The 15,779-nt window shown below is 43.2% G+C and overlaps 1 protein-coding gene across 4 annotated transcripts in view; it reads left to right on the top strand.

The window, feature by feature from the left end:
• Positions 1-15,779, top strand: part of SMARCC1 (SWI/SNF related BAF chromatin remodeling complex subunit C1) — a 183,713-nt gene that overhangs the window by 140,735 nt on the left and 27,199 nt on the right. The window contains exons 25-28 of one of the 4 annotated variants that reach the window (XR_013344985.1): positions 1,677-1,811; positions 7,435-7,693; positions 13,587-14,119; positions 14,787-15,442. Coding sequence is in view for 2 of the 4 variants with exons in the window: in XM_077808521.1 (XP_077664647.1) it covers positions 1,677-1,811; positions 7,435-7,693; positions 13,587-13,711 (519 nt within the window). In the remaining 2 variants the exon portion in view is untranslated. Of the gene's footprint in view, positions 1-1,676; positions 1,812-7,434; positions 7,694-13,582; positions 15,443-15,779 lie in introns of those variants that run through there. The other 3 variants (XR_013344986.1, XM_077808521.1, XM_077808520.1) reach the window with 3 other exon arrangements.

Genomic DNA, 15,779 nt, shown 5'->3' with positions numbered 1-15,779 from the left:
GTGCCCAATACAGAGATAAAATAGCCTCTCTGCTTTTACTCGGTAGTCCTGTGTTTGTACTTCCAGGGAACTCATTAGTCCTGCATTTGCTACTGCTGTGATCAGGCGAAGGTGCCACCCCCGGCGACTGTAACCCTCCACTCGACCAGGGCACAAGCCTCTTCAGCAGCTTTCCTAGCCCAAGCGCCTACCCAGGACATCTGTAGAGCGGCCACCTGGTCGTCTGTCCACATTTTCACGTCCTATTACGCACTTACCCAGCAGGTCTGGGACGATGTTGGCTTCAGTAGAGCCATACTGCAAGCCGCTAGACTGAACTCTGATACCACCTCCGGGGATATTGCTTGTTAGTCACCTAGAATGGAATTGACATGAGCAGACGCTCGAAGAAGAAAAACGGTTACCTACCTTTCGTAACTGTTGTTCTTCGAGATGTGTTGCTCGTGTCCATCCCCTTACCTGCCCTCCTGCCCCTCTGTCGGAGTTGCCAGCAAGAAGGAACCAAAAGGGCATATGGTCGGCAGCGCCTAATATACCAATGCACGGCACTCAAGAGGGTGCTACAGCCAACCCTACAAATACCACTAAGGCAAAAATCTCCAACGACTATGCACATGGGCGTGTGCACACCTAGAATAGAATGAACATGAGCCACACATCTCAAAGAACAGTTACAAAAGATAGGTAACTGTTTTTTGGGGGGCGGGGGAGTGTACGTATTCGAGCAGTGAGTTGTAACAATAGCTAGTATGTGTGGTCAATTAAAGTGCTCATCCTTCTGTCTTTTTACATTTTAAACTTGAAATACTCAAGCAGTGCTTGAGAGCTGTTTCATTTAGATGGCATGTATTTAAATAATTAATCATCCTTAGATGTACATCTGATTATCTGCAATAGTAAAGATAAAGCTTGAGGGAGATATTTGAGGCCCGTTGGTTTTGTCTGTAATCTGTTTTTGCACTCTTAAATTTTGAATGCAGCTTCAGTATTTCATAAAAGAGCAATGCAGTAAACTGGTTGTAAAGAAAAACTGGGGTTTCTTTTATATAACCTTTCAACAAACTTTATACACTGGCAGTGAGGCGTAGCTACTTAAGGCTGTGTAGACTCTCTCCCTGTTTGAAATGGAACTGCTACATTGGGCAAAATTGTAATTTTACTTGTTTGAGCAAAGGTCTCTAGAATGGCAGAGGTATATCTGTCATTTCCTCAGTCTTCTTGAGTGTCTTCCTGTGTAGTAGCCTCACAGACACCACAATAGTAAAGACTTTTTAGATCACATGTAACTGAGCCACCATAAATCTTTTGCCCTTTGATAACTCGTTACCCTCTCGCTCTTCCATTTTAAAACCTCCACTCCAGTTGTTCTCAAATTCAGATGGTTTTAAGACAAAATCAGATTGTCTAGGGGGAGTGAGCTTGTACAGTATTAATTTATATATAAGCTTAACATCTATCTACTTTGACTAAAGACTTCAGAAATACTAGGAGGATTATCATTGTGAAGATAAAGGATTGCAAATGAAAAGAAAATAAATATTTGGTTAAAGTGAACAAATGGAAAATCTAGGACACAACTCATACTTGATTATTCAATCCCTTAAAGCACTGAACTGTCTATTTTGTAAAGGTTGTGTGTGCAGGAGGGTGCTAACTTTTGTGTTTTTTATCCTTAGCACCTAGCAGCAGTGGAAGAGCGAAAGATCAAGTCCTTGGTAGCCCTCTTGGTGGAAACACAAATGAAGAAACTGGAGATCAAACTTCGTCATTTTGAAGAGCTGGAAACAATCATGGATAGAGAGAAGGAGGCAGTAAGTGCAGGAGACTAATTCTCTGTGATGTCCTAGAGCAAGCCAATGGCTAGAGAGGTCTCTGCATGTCAAAACAGCTGGTGTATTAGCAATTTCATCTGTTCCTGACCATTTAAATATACAACTCTTGTTAGCTCACCTTGGGTATATCTACACTGCAATTAAAAACCCACGGCTGGCCCATGACAGCTGACTCAGGCTCTGGCTAAGGGGCTGTTTAACTTTGGTGTGGATGTTCATGCTTGGGCTGGAGCCCGGGCTCTAGGACCCTGTCAGGTGGAAAGGTCCCAGATCTTGGACAGAGCCTGAATGTCTAAACTGCAATTAAACAGTCCCTTAGTGCCAGCAGAATCAGCTGGCACTGGCCAACCACTGCTGTCTAACTGAAGTATAGACATACCCTTAGAATTCATAGTTACTCATATTAAGCTGTTTAATTCACCTCTCTGGTGTGTCTACCCAGGATCTCTTCTGTGGTGTAAAAGAGTGAGTTAGGACTATCTATTATGCATTGGCCCCTAATTTGCCTCTTGCCCCCACCCTGTATTCATTCTGGGATGAAAATTTGCCAAGCTTGTGCAGAGATTACATCTGCTGAGTAGGGGGAGAGGAGCAATTTGTAATTCAAGGATGGCTGTTCTTTCCTCCACAGGGAATGGGGTGGGGAGATGCTTTTCATACATCGCTAGGGTATGGTCTCTAGGACACCAATCCTCTGCCTTTTCTGTCCTCCCCAGGTTTTAGATCAAACACCTAGTCTGATCTTTCAGTCTGCTTCTCCAGTTCTTTTGTGGGATTTGCTCTTCCAGCTCCCCTGAGATTCTCACTTCCTCTGTGCTTTTAGTCAGTATTCTACTCAACCGGAGTAGCAGAGTGGGTACACTCCTGTGTGGCAGCATTCAACTCTCTGATCTTCACAGTGCACTTTACACTGTGGAGGAACTCCCTGAGTAGGTAACAGATCTCTGAGCTTGAGAAAGAATGGGGAGCTCCAAGAGAGGGGAGAGAAAGAGGAGGATGCAGTCATAGGCACGGATGGGAAAGATGAGAAAGAATAGGAAAATGGCAGGTCAAAAGGGACAGAAAAAGGAAGCTAAGAACATGGGACAGAGGCGAGGGGCCAGTAAGACAGTGCTCTGGGAACAAGCTCAGATTGGCATGGAAGACAATGAGTAGAGACAATGGAGGAAAAAGCGGAGGAGTTGAGCAGCAGGATAAGGTGATTGCTGATCAAAGAATCAGCATTCTGTTTTGGGAAGAGACTTAGCTTACTAGTAGGGGCTAGGACACAGGTTTAGTTTAGTTTCTGATCATTTGAAACATGACAGTCCTAATACAAATTAATAGTAATAAATCAGTGATTTTTTTTTGGCGGCTTCTTGAGTCTTTTGTTTTAACACTCAGTAATTTCTTTGCTGTGCACAATTAGAATCAGAAATACCAGGGAAAGAGAGATTGTCTTTGCAGGATATGCAGCATTCACTGAATCAGCCTCTGACATTTTGTTCAGCTGTGTTTTTTTTGAATGAGACATGGTATCCTTTTGACTGCTTCAGTGGTGAGCTCAAAGTTAAATTTTTCATCCCTTTTTTTGCATATCCTGGTGGAGTAGTTGGTTTTTTCTCTTTGTGGGCAGTGTGCTGGTGACAGTAGATGAGGTTATGGGCTATTTACCTGTAATTCCTGGGTTTTCTATACTTGCCTTTGTGACAGATATTGCAATAGTAGGCAATATTTTGGGGCACTATATTGTATTAAATCTACAAATGGTTTCTGTATGATTGTGTTCTACTCCATGGGGAAGGGTTACCACAGCTCCTACAGGAACTAAAAACAGTGGAATGTGATTAAGGTGAATAACTGAAACTAAATAACTCTAGAGAGGTACCATACCCTGCAGTGGTTTGCACAGACTCCCTCATTCAAGCTGGATTTTCCAGAAACTAGGAAACAAAGGCCTTTTGGTTAAAATATATAATAAGCTTTCAGGGCTTTCTTTCTGATCCAGCAAATGGTCAGGACTTTCTATCCAAGGGGGGGCCCCAACCCTTGCAGAAAGTTTGGAGAAAGAATAAATGTGCTTGCGTAGACATATCGGCATGGTAACTTGTAACTGCTGGCAACACCCTGTTCATAGTCCTTGGAGAGCATCGCACAGGGGCTGGCCTTTAGGCAGACTGGTTTGCTGAGGGTATCGCAGTGTAAGGCAGGGAGCTGTGCAGCCTCAAAATCTTCAGTCAGAAAGCAGTGGGACAAGGGTCCCTGCCCAGATACATATGACAGCTGGAGACTTACTAGACACTCTTGGAGTGGACCATCAGGGTGGGGGTGTGCAGTGGGAGAGATACAGATGCAATTCCTGTGGCACTGTGGCAGTCCTTACATGTGAATTTAATGGAATTTACATCCACATCTTAGCATTAGTCAGACTGATAGAGTTTGACAAAGTGTGGTCTTTTATCAAAAAAGAATGTGAACAAGAGATTCTTCTTTGCCTGGTGTCCTCAGCTGTTTCACTCTGCATGTCTGCCTCTGACACTGATTGGCAACTAAAAAAATGGCCATAAATAAGTTGAAAAGGTTCTCTGTAGATTTTCTTATCTTTAGGGGGAAAACTCCATTATAGTGACAGCCTTTCTTTCTTTTTTCTTCATTTTGAGGCAGCCTGACATTTTCCTTCTTAACATTCTATGTATGAGTTCCCCCCTGGCTCCTGGTGGCCAAAATTCAGCTATATGCCGCTGACACTCTGGATGTTTAGTGGAGTAATTAAATTTAACCAAAACAGAAGTTCCTCAGTACTGTGGCAGGTTCCATACCCACATGTCCATACAGCTCCACTTGAGCTGTCTCAGCCCTCTATTATAGTAAAGGTCACATGCTTGTAACTGTTAAAAAGAAATCTGCACGTGTGGCTGGGGGGTAGGAGGGAGGAGGTTTTATGCATAACACATTTTGTTCTATTTGTAATCTGAAGCTATTTCAGTGCTGATTATGTGTAACTGGAGATTCTGTTGATAGCAGCATTGTTGACCCAGAAATTGTGGTAACACATGAATGAATGCACTCTTTTTACTGTCGTGGAAAGGCAGTGTGGGAGGTAGAATGATGAACCAGTGATGGCTGCTGTAGTGTGAACATATTAGATAGATATTTATAAGTCATTTCTAATTGCGCATCTTTTTGAGGCAGCTTGAAAACATTATGCCATTCTAAATCTTTTCCTGTTGTAGATGTTTACAGCAAATGTACTGAAGAACCTTCTGTCACTCCTGACATAGCACTTTTTTCCATTTCCTGTCACCTCCATGAGTCAAGTTGTTCATGCATTTGTTTGTGATGTGGACAGATGTGCACTGTGACCCAGGTTGAGACAATCTAATTTAGCTCCTGTATGATTTGTCATTGTCAGGTTATCACCTGGCTCTGAGAATTGAAAGGTAAATGCATGTGTACTGATCTGCCTTGATAGAAAACGTATGTGCATTGATGACAAACCCTCCTGAAGCCTAATTCTGTGGACATAACAATATGGTACATGTCTTTTTAAATCCATCTTTTTGCGCTTCTCCAGGAGTGTGGCTCAGCAGTTTCAGAGCTAGCATGTGGAACCTGCTGCGTTGGGCTGTGAATCAATTTTAGGCCTGACTTGCATCACAGCTCATGTATGTTTCACATGAGCCTTCAACTTTCATGAGTCTCTTTTGTGTGACTCTGTCTATCTCTTGTCCCCCTATCCTTTTTGCCATCCCAATGGGGGAACTGTGTAGAGGAAAAGCTTTCATCAGCATTTAGATTTGGTGCATATTGCTAGACACGTGTTTGCATTGTGGGGAAGTTTGTAATGACATTCTACTGGATTGCCCTTTTTACATGTATTGCACCAAGAGAAGGTGGTCTGCAGATGGAGAAGCAGGAATGTGTTAGAATATGAAAGTAGGCTCCAGTGGTATCTTTTTATTAAGCCTTGCTCTCAGGGACTTTAAAGCAATTCTGCTGTGAACTGCCTGCCACCTATTGTTTCTGTTTTCACACATGCACCATTACACCATTGGTGTATTTGTCTTTTCATTGTATCAGGTTCCTCCTGGTAAAGTGTCAAATTGGTCAAGGACAAAGAAATCATGGCAGCATGAATAAACACATTGTGGTCATTACATGCTGAAAAAGAGCCCCCCACAAGAGCTATGCATTATTCATTGGCTCTGGTCCCCATCTGGTTCTGTTGGTGAATGCATGCTTTGTGGCAGAGTGGTTTTTCACTCACACTTTGGTAGTGAACAGTCTGCATAATGTTTTGTAGAGTGGTGTTCTTCTAGAAATCTTAAAGTATGTTGGCAATGAGCAAAGGACTCTGAATGCAGACAGACTGTTTTTTAGACCTCATAGTTTGTATTGTAGCTTTAAATGCTTCTATTTGAACGGGCATTTAGCTTCTGGGATGGAGAGGATGTTTTTGCTTTTACTGAAAAATCACATCATCTCTCTTTTTTGTTTTGTTCTTCTTGGGGAAGGGAAAGAAGGGTTTAGTTTGTATCTAGACATGCAGTTCATCTTCACAGAGCGTAACTCACCTGTGTTGAGATTGCAAAGAAACTGGGAAAAGAATTTATGAGCAGCATGTCTCAGAGGCTGGCATTTGGTCTCTGATCACCTTCCTGGCTAACAGGGTTGATGCATTTTTAAAATACGGGTATCAAGCTGGTAAACTTTATAGGTGACTTTCCAAAATCCAATTTCCCCACTTTTTTGCTTTTCTTTCATGAGTAACTGAATTGAAGGGGGTTTGGATGGATCTGGTGAAAGCTATGTTGTGGTATACCTCAACTAGATTAAAACATTTAGAGGTACAAGGAAACACTTATCTGTTACTCTTTGCTGAGCTTAGAGTTAGCTAAGATTTACATATGAGCTTTTCTGACCATAATGAGAAGATCAGCATAGTAACAGCCCCATAGTAAGAAGCATCTTCTGCGGCTGACTTCATTTATTCATCATCTAGGTTACTTGTTACAAAGCTTTGTATTGAAACCACAGTAACGTGTTTTTAAAAAGTTTAAGGAAAAGGCAGCTGGTCCAAACATGAAACAGTATTAGCCTCAGCAATCCAAATCAATGGTTAAGGGGTGCCTTGAGGCATAGCTGTCACTCTGGAAATCTAGGCATAGAATTAGGACCCTGTATGAACTTTGTGAGCACATGTTGTTGGGGCAGAATTAGGTGGTGAAGTCTTTCCATAGAAAACTCCTCTGGTTGTATCCAGTTCCTTCTTAGTGATTGTCTTTCCCACAGTGCAACATGGGGAGGAAACTGGATCAGCGGGAGAGAGATTGCTTGCAGAAGTGAGAGGAGGTGAATGTCTACAGTCTATCTTGGGTTAAATTGTAGTTGTAGTGCCATGGGGTTCCCTGGAATGAAAACACCATGGTAGAGTTAACTAACTGCTGTGGGTGGTAACAGACAATATCCCTTTTTAATGGCACATATTGTCATCCTGAGTGGAAAATAGTGGTGAGCTAAGCAGGTGAGTTCCCAATTGGTGATAAGAACTTCTAGCATTGTGGGGAGAACTTCTTACATCTTTTCATATTTCTAACTGGAATGGTTTTTCTCTTGGCTGCAGTTAGAGCAGCAGAGGCAACAGCTGCTGACGGAGCGACAGAACTTCCACATGGAGCAGCTGAAATATGCAGAGTTAAGGGCTCGCCAGCAAATGGAGCAGCAGCACAGTCAGAACACACAACAATCGCACCAGCATTCCAGTGGGCCTGGCATGAATCCACTTGGGGCACCGGGTCATCCGGGCATGCTGCCCCATCAGCAGCCCCCTCCATATCCTATGATGCACCACCAGATGCCCCCCCCTCATCCACCACAGCCAGGTAAGAGTTTGTAAGAGAAGATCATCATGATTGATTAAGGCCAGGGGAAGAAGTGATGACAGATGAAACTACACATCTGCTTGTGTACTTATTTAATGTAGTGTGTGTTTCATATAAAGGGTGCGTCTTCTTATAAAAGAGAAATGCACTTTGAGACCAGAATGGCTAACATTATTGTATGTTACTGCATGATGCAGTTTTGTTTGGTAACTTCTGTGACTTGGCACAACTGCAGGCTGTATGAGCTAATAGAGCTCATATGGGGGTCATAGTGGATAACATGCTAGATAGGAGTCAACAGTGTCACACTGTTGCAAAAAAAGCAAATATAATTGTGGGAAGTATTAGCAGGAGGGTCGTAAGCAAGACACAAGAAGTAATTCTGCTCCACTCTGTGCTGATTAGGCCTCAGCCTGGAGTATTGTGTTAAGTTCTGGCACCACATTTCAGGAAAAATGTGGACAAATTGGAGAAAGTCCAGATAAGAACAACAAAAATGATTAAAGATCTAGAAAACATGACCTATAAGGGAAGTTTGAAAAAACTGGGTTTGTTTAGTCTGGAGAAGAGAAGACTGAAAGAGGACATAAGTTTTCAAGTACATAAAAGGTTGTTACAAGGAGGAGGGAGAAAAATTGTTGTTCTTAACCTCTGAGGCTAGGGCAAGAACCAGTGAGCTTAAATAGCAGCAAGGGCGGTTTAGGTTGGACATTAGGAAAAATTTCCTGTCAGGGTGGTTGAAGTGTTGGAATAAATTGCCTAGGAAGGTTGTGGAATCTCCGCCATTGGAGACTTTTAAGAGCAGGGTAGACAAACACCTGTCAGGGATGGTCTAGATAATACATAGCCCTGCCATGAGTTCAGGGGATTGGATAGATGACCTCTCAAGGTCCCTTCCAGTCCTGTGATTCAATGATAGGGAGACACTGAAGGTCTTTGGGTTCAGAAGGTGGTGACTTGGTCAGAGCATTCTAGAAAGAGATTATTTTAGCTTCTGAATTTTAAACTGAAGAGTGGAGAAGTATATATCAGGAAGGATTAACAGATGGAGTGATGATAGGGAAGGTTGTAGTAGATCAAATATGAGAGTTATGATGTGGGACTATGAAGGAAAGAACAGATTTTAGAAATGTTTTAAGAGTGAAATGACAAGATTTGGAGGGAGCCTGTATGTGAGGAGAGAAGGACATAAGAATCCATGATAACCCAAAGTTGTGAGCTTCAGAAACAGGAAGATAATGGAGACAAATTGTAGTACTATGCTAAATCATGGCTACTCTTCTTCTGCTACTCTTCCCCTGTTATGATTAGAATAAATGGCTTCATCGGATGAGCCGAGTGATGCTCAAAGTGACCCACGTGGTTTTCATTAAATTGAACTGAAACCATGTCAATCTCTGGAGCCCAGCATTAGTCTCTTCTCTTCTCTTCCCAATCCCCTGAAAAAATGAGGCTCTTTAGAAGAGCACAAGAGAAGGTCAAAGACCAGAGTGGATCTGTGGTTTTGTAAAGGGAAAACTTCAGCTAGTTAAATAATCAGATTCATCTGAGTTACCCTTATAAAAAGGGTTACTGTATTCTTCAGTAATAGTCCAAAATATGGCATTTTATAGTAGTGATACTGTAATGTTTGGAGCAAGTACGACAGGATTAGGTTCAAGAGTTTTTTGTTTGTTTTTTTAGCCAAACAGAAATCCTTCAAAATTTGGAAATGTGATGCTTGTGAAACCAATAAACAGCAGGCAATAAGTAATAGGGAAATTAGGAAAGATGTGGACAAATCGGAAAGAGTCCAGAGGAGAACAACAAAAATGATAAAAGGTTTAGAAAACCTGACCTATGAGTAATGGTTAACAAAACTGTGTATGTTTAGTCTTGACAAAAGATTGAGGCTGGACCTGATAGGTCTAATATGTTAAGGGCTGTTTTAAAGAGGACTGTGATGAGTTGTTCTGCATGTCCTCTAAAGGTAGGACAAAAAGTAACGGGCTTAATCTGTAGCAAGGGAGCTTTAGGGTAAATATTTGGAAAAACTTTCTAACTATAAGGATCGTTAAGCTCTAGAATTGGCTTCCAAGGGAGCTCATGGAGTCCCATCATTGGAAGCTTTTAAAAACAAGTTGGACAAATATCTCTCAAGGATGGTCTAGGTTTACTTGGTTCTGCCACATCACAGGGCTCTGGAGTTGATGACTTCTCGAGGTCCCTTCCAGCCCTACATTTCTATAATTCTAAAGTTTGTTTCTAACAACATTTCCTTATGGGCCAGCAACATATCTCTATATGCACCATCTGGGTACCTGAGACGTGACAGGTGGACGAAACTGAGGGGAGAATCACTTATGGTTAGGAACATTAGAGAGTGTGTGGTCATGTGACCTAGTGCGCTTGACAGCATAGCCAATAGTAATTAAAAAGCATTATAAATATCTCTAATCATTTTAATCACTGAATATTTTTACTGATTGAGTATTTCTCTTTATTCAAATTCTTACATAAAGTTTATAGTTATTTTTAATTTGTTTGCTTATGTGAGTTTGAATTATTTGTTAGTCCAAGTGTGGTGGTCACTGCCTTGGTGCGGTTAACCCCTTGTCTCACTGGTGGCACTGCCAAGTAGCTTTATTCTTAGCACACCAGGAGGAGGAGGCAGGCACCTACCTGTTGGGCACTGTGAAATGAGCAAAGGTGACAAATTTTGGAACTGTTCAAAGACTGTGAGGTTACCCCTCTTCTGTTTGCACATCATACAGGTGCTGAGCCAGCACCAAAATGGGGAGTGTGTGTGTGTAAAAATATATATATATAAAAAAAAAAATAAAAGTAGCAGGAAGGCTGCAAAAGAATCAGTGGGTTTACAGGATGACTAGGTTAAAGGAAGTCATAAAGGATGTTGCTGAGAAGCTAAATGATTTGTTTGAATTTTCTTCAGTGCTAAAAATGTCATACAATTTCTTACCCTGGACCAACTTTTTTCTGGTAACAATGATGAGATACTCTGAGATTGAGGTGTCAGAAGAGGAGGTGCAGAAGCAAATTGATAAATAAAAATGCAATCAATCACTGGGCCGAGATGGTCCATCAAAGAATTCTTACGGAGCTTTAAGTATGAAGTAACTGAGCTGCTAACAAAATACGCAATGTTTCATTGAAAGCAGCTGCTGTTCCAGAGGATTGAAGGGTAGCAAATGTTGTAACTATATTTTTAAAAGTAAGTTCTAGGGGTGATCCTGGGGAATTAAAAGCCTTTAAGTCTCACATCTTTACCTGGCAATTCAGTTCAAATGATATTAAAAAACAATTAAAAAAACCCACTTGGAAGCTCATGATATGAAAAGATCTAACCAGCAAAGTTTCAGCAAAGGAAAATAGCATTTCACTAATCATATCAGTAGAGTAGTGGATGAAGAACCACTGGCTGACAAAATGTATTTGAACTTCTTAAAGGCCTTTGACAAGGTCCTACAAGAGGCTACTAAGGAACCTAAGGAGTCATGGGGTGAGAGGTAAAGTATTGTCCTGAATCAAAAACTAGTGGCTAGGAGACAGAAAGCAAAGAGGATTAAACGGTCAGTTTTCATCGTGATAAAAGGTTGTTAGTAGGGGTTGCAAAGTTGTGTACTAGATCCCATATTTTAATAGAGTTAATGGTATGGAAAGAGGGTTGTGGACAGTGACTTGGCAAATTTTGCAGAAGACAAAATTTATTTAGGTCAGACAGGACCAGAGAGGACTGTGGTAACTACAGAGTCCTAAATCAGCTAGATCAATCAAAAATTCAAGGTTGACAAATGCAAAGAAATGCATTGGAGGAAAACATTAAACTACACATACATCGTACAGAATTCTAAACTAACTGTGTCAAAGCACAAAAAGGACCTGGGTGTCCCAGTAGACAGTTGAATGAGGACCTCTTCTCACCTTGCAGCCATGGTCAAAATAGCTACCAAGATATTAAGTTGCATAAGGAATGAGATGGTGAATAATGTGAAGAATATTATAATACATTTATATAAATCAGTGGTGGGGCCCCATCTGGAATTCTGTGTGCGGTATTGGCCATTCAGTGTTTAAAGAATATTGCACAACTGGAGGGGGTTCAGAATAGGGCAGCAAAAATGATCAAGGACCTGAAAAAACTCTCCTTGCTGAATCAAGATCGGAAAGATGAGGATTGTTACCGTAGAAAAGCATACGAGTAAGAGGGGACATGAAGGAAGTATATACAGTAATGTTCTAGAGATAGCAGACTGGGAACTTCTGTTCCTCTGTCTCATAACACAAAAACAGAGGGACATTCAACAAAATTAAAACATGGCAAATTCAAAACAGATGAAAGGAAATAATATTTTCATACAACATGTAATTAGATGGTGGAATTCATTGCTACAGAATGTCATTGAGGCCACAAACTTCACAAGATTCAAAAATGTATTGTACATTCTATGTGGATGTCAAGAATATCCCGAGTTGTTAGAACAAGTTTTGGAAGGGGTATAAAACCAGAGTTTCAGGGTTTAAGCCAATCTGCAACTATTAGAGATCAGGATAACTAATATCCGATGATCCCACATCTGCCTTCTGAGTGAGGTTCTTACACCTTCCTGTGAAGCATCTGTTATTGGTCACTGTAAGACCAAATTAGCTGGATCTTGCATCTGATTCAGTATGGCAGTTCCTATATTTCAGTTTTCTTAAGGGTAAGAATCCTTGGCCCTTTCAAGGGATTTGTTTGCTTGAGAATTCATGGGTAAAATTGACTTCTCTCCCTCTTTCACCTTCTCCCTGTAGTGTCCTTGTAGAAAGGGGATTGCTTTAAACGCCTTCAAAATCTCAGGTGGAAGTCCAGGAGTTTGCTACGATGTCCTCCTAGAAAGACTAGGAGAGTCTCCATCATTTTAAGTAGCAAAAACTCTCCAGCTACAAACTGAGAGATATAACGTTGGATAATTTTTTTTACCTCGTTAAGGGAAAATGGGATAAATCTCTGGTTTCAAGAGTGCATCAGAACTAGAACTTTATGATCCTTGGGGGCAGTCTTAAGCAAACCCAACAAGTTGCGCTTCCCCCCTCACCCCCCCCGCACCCGTGAGTCCTCTGAGTCAGTGACTCACAAGTTGACCTGAGTGGAACAGGCATAGAAGACAGCTTGTTTCTTGATTTCTCTTCCCCTCGCCACATCCTGGCACCTTGGGTCTGTATTGGAAGATCCCTCAGTGACAAAGTTAACTCAACAAACACAGCATATAGACACATCTGACAGATGTCCATCTGAGACCTAGCATAACTAATCCATAAATATATCTGTCCCGATATCTACATCGACACCCATAATCATAGCACGTAAGTATTTGTGGTGAACCTCATGATAGTACGAGCCACTAGCACTTCCCTTCTCTGATTCTTAGTTTCTCTTAAATATATATTAGCAGCTGGCATTCATCCATCTGATAATGACCCCTTTCAGACCAGGTTTAAAACTGACTGCCCAAATATCTCTGCTCATTAAGCGTCCAATTTATTATTTAAGGGCTTGGCTACACTTGAGTTACAGCACAATAAAGGAGCCCCGGGCGCACTAGCTCACTACCCGTCCACACTGGCAAGGCATGTAGAGGGTTCTGACTCCGTGGCTACAGTGCTGCTGGTACTCCACCTCGGTAAGTGGAGTAACGTTTGCTGCACCCCTGCTGGAGTGGCGCAGCACCAGTGTGGACACGCTGGTCCTATAGTCTGCTCTGATCGGCCTCCAGAAGTGTCCCACAATGCCTGTGCTAGCCACTCTGGTCATCACTTTGAACTCTGCTGCCCTGCCCTCAGGTGACCAACCATCAGACCCGCCCTTTAAATTCTCTGGGAGTTTTGAAAATCCCCTTCCTGTTTGCTCAGCCAGGCTTGGAATGCTCTCAGCGAATCTTTCCAGGTGACCGTGCCTCCAGGCAGTCCCCAGTATGGAGCAATGGGAAGGTGCTGGACCTCATCAGTGTTTGGGGGGAGGAAGCTGCGCTTCAGCAGTAGGAGTTACTATACCTTCGGGCAAATATCAAGGGACATGATGGAAAGGAGCCATGACTGGGATACACTGTAGTGCAGGGTTAAAGTGAAGGAGTTGCAGAGTGCCTACCACAAAGCCCATGAGACAAACAGCCATTCCAGTGCTGCCCCTATGACCTGCTGTTTCTACAAAGAGCTGGACTCGATACTTGGGGGCGACCCCACCTCCACTCCGAGTACCACCATGGACACTTCAGGTCAACAGGCAGGAGGAGGAAGAGCAGCAAAGCGGAAGCGAGGGTGCTGAGGCGGAGGAAGACACCACGGAATCCCTAGATGCATGCAGCCAGGAGCTGTTCTCAAGCCAGGGGAAAGGTAGCCAGTTGCGGCGGCCAGTGCTTGGGGAAGGACAAACACCAGAGGTGGTTTCCGGTAAGCAGCTTTTATTTTGGGAAGGAAGTTATTCAGTGCGGGCTCTTGGGGCGAGGAGGGTTAGGGCTGTATGCATGCCTTGATGTGGAACAGGGCATTGATTTGCTCTCTCACATCGCGGTAATCGGCCTCAGTGACCTCTTCAGAGGTCTCATCCAGAACTTGGGCAATGCACTTGTGCAGGTTTCTCGGGAGAGCCACTGTGTTCCTTGTCCCAGTAAGGCTAACTTGTCCACGCCACTGTGCCGTGGGGGGCGGGGGGACCATTGCTGCCCACAGGCAAGCTGCATATGGGCCAGGGTGGAATCCGCATTGCAATAGAAGACCCTCCCTTGCTTCCCAGGTCACCATCAGCAGCGAGATATCTTCCAGGATGAACTCCTGTGGAAAATGTGGGGACAGTGTTCCGTATAGGGGCCCCCTGCCACTGTTGGCTCTCCCCAAGGCGCACAAACCCAGAGGACAGTATAGCCATGAAACAATCAGTCACGCTTGACCCTGTGCTTACTCATCATTTTGGGGCTCCTGTGGGTTATGTGCGCTCGGTTTGGGACGGGCAAATTATGCTATTGTGTAGACGGTGCTTGCCCTTAAGTATGGGGGAATCGTTGCTCTGACTGGTGTGAACAATGCTGTCTCTGTTGAGTGTTGCATTTTGCCTTTACAGATGCAACCTTGAGACCTCAGCCGTCCATGTTATCACCGGCTGAAAGACTCCAAAGAATCAGAAACCCCATAGAAGCAAGGAACACATGTTGCATGAAGTAATGCAGTATTCAAGTAATAAAAATCTAAAGGTGAAGGAGTGGCAGGACAGTGAAAGGAGGATCCGCCAGCAGAATGAGGAGCACCAGCACAAAAGCGCAGTGCTCTGGCAGCAAAGCGCGGATCGGCTGATAAGCATAATGGAGCACCAAGCGTATTCGATCCCGGCGCTCGTAGCCATGCAGGCGGAACGCTACCATGCCCACCCCTCTCCCCCCCTTGTCCCAAAACTCTTTCCCTTGTGCCCCCATGTCACCTCCAACCCACTTTCCCCAACATCCAGGTTGTTACCACCACCAGCTGCCTCCAACACCTGTAGCTTCACCACCCATACCTGAAGACTATGACCCTTACCCTCTGCACTTATCCCCCATCACCATGCAGTATAGCCATCCTGAAGTGCAGCACTCATGCACAGCACTCCAGACAGGAAGGCTGAGTATGACAACAGGACATATGCAAATCTGTGATTGTACCGTTCCCCACCCCACCCGCTTGCCCTTTCTGTTTCCCAAGCAGTTGTGTTTCTTTTCAATAAATGAATTTTCAGTAAATGGATTTTATTGGCTTTGAAAAAATTCTTTATTATTGCATAAAGTAAAAGATACCTTAGCCCAGGAAAGAAACAGGCACTACAAGTCAGCGTAGCAAACACAGATTCCTGCTGACATTGGAACCACTGCAATTCACTCCTGTGCAGGGCACCAGACATTACTGGTGGCTTTCAGCCTCAAATTGCTCCCTCAAGGCATCCCTAATCCTTGCAGCCCCACTCTGGGTCCCTCTAATAGACCTGCTCTCTGGCTGTTCAGATTCACCCTCCAGGTGTTGAACTTCCGAGTTCCATGCCTGAGTGAATCTTTCACCCTTCCTTTCACAAATGTTATGGAAGATA

The sequence above is a fragment of the Eretmochelys imbricata genome, chromosome 2 (assembly GCF_965152235.1).
Source record: "Eretmochelys imbricata isolate rEreImb1 chromosome 2, rEreImb1.hap1, whole genome shotgun sequence".
In the NCBI taxonomy this organism is placed as follows: domain Eukaryota; kingdom Metazoa; phylum Chordata; order Testudines; family Cheloniidae; genus Eretmochelys; species Eretmochelys imbricata.
This window is presented reverse-complemented; position numbering and strand designations above follow the sequence as displayed.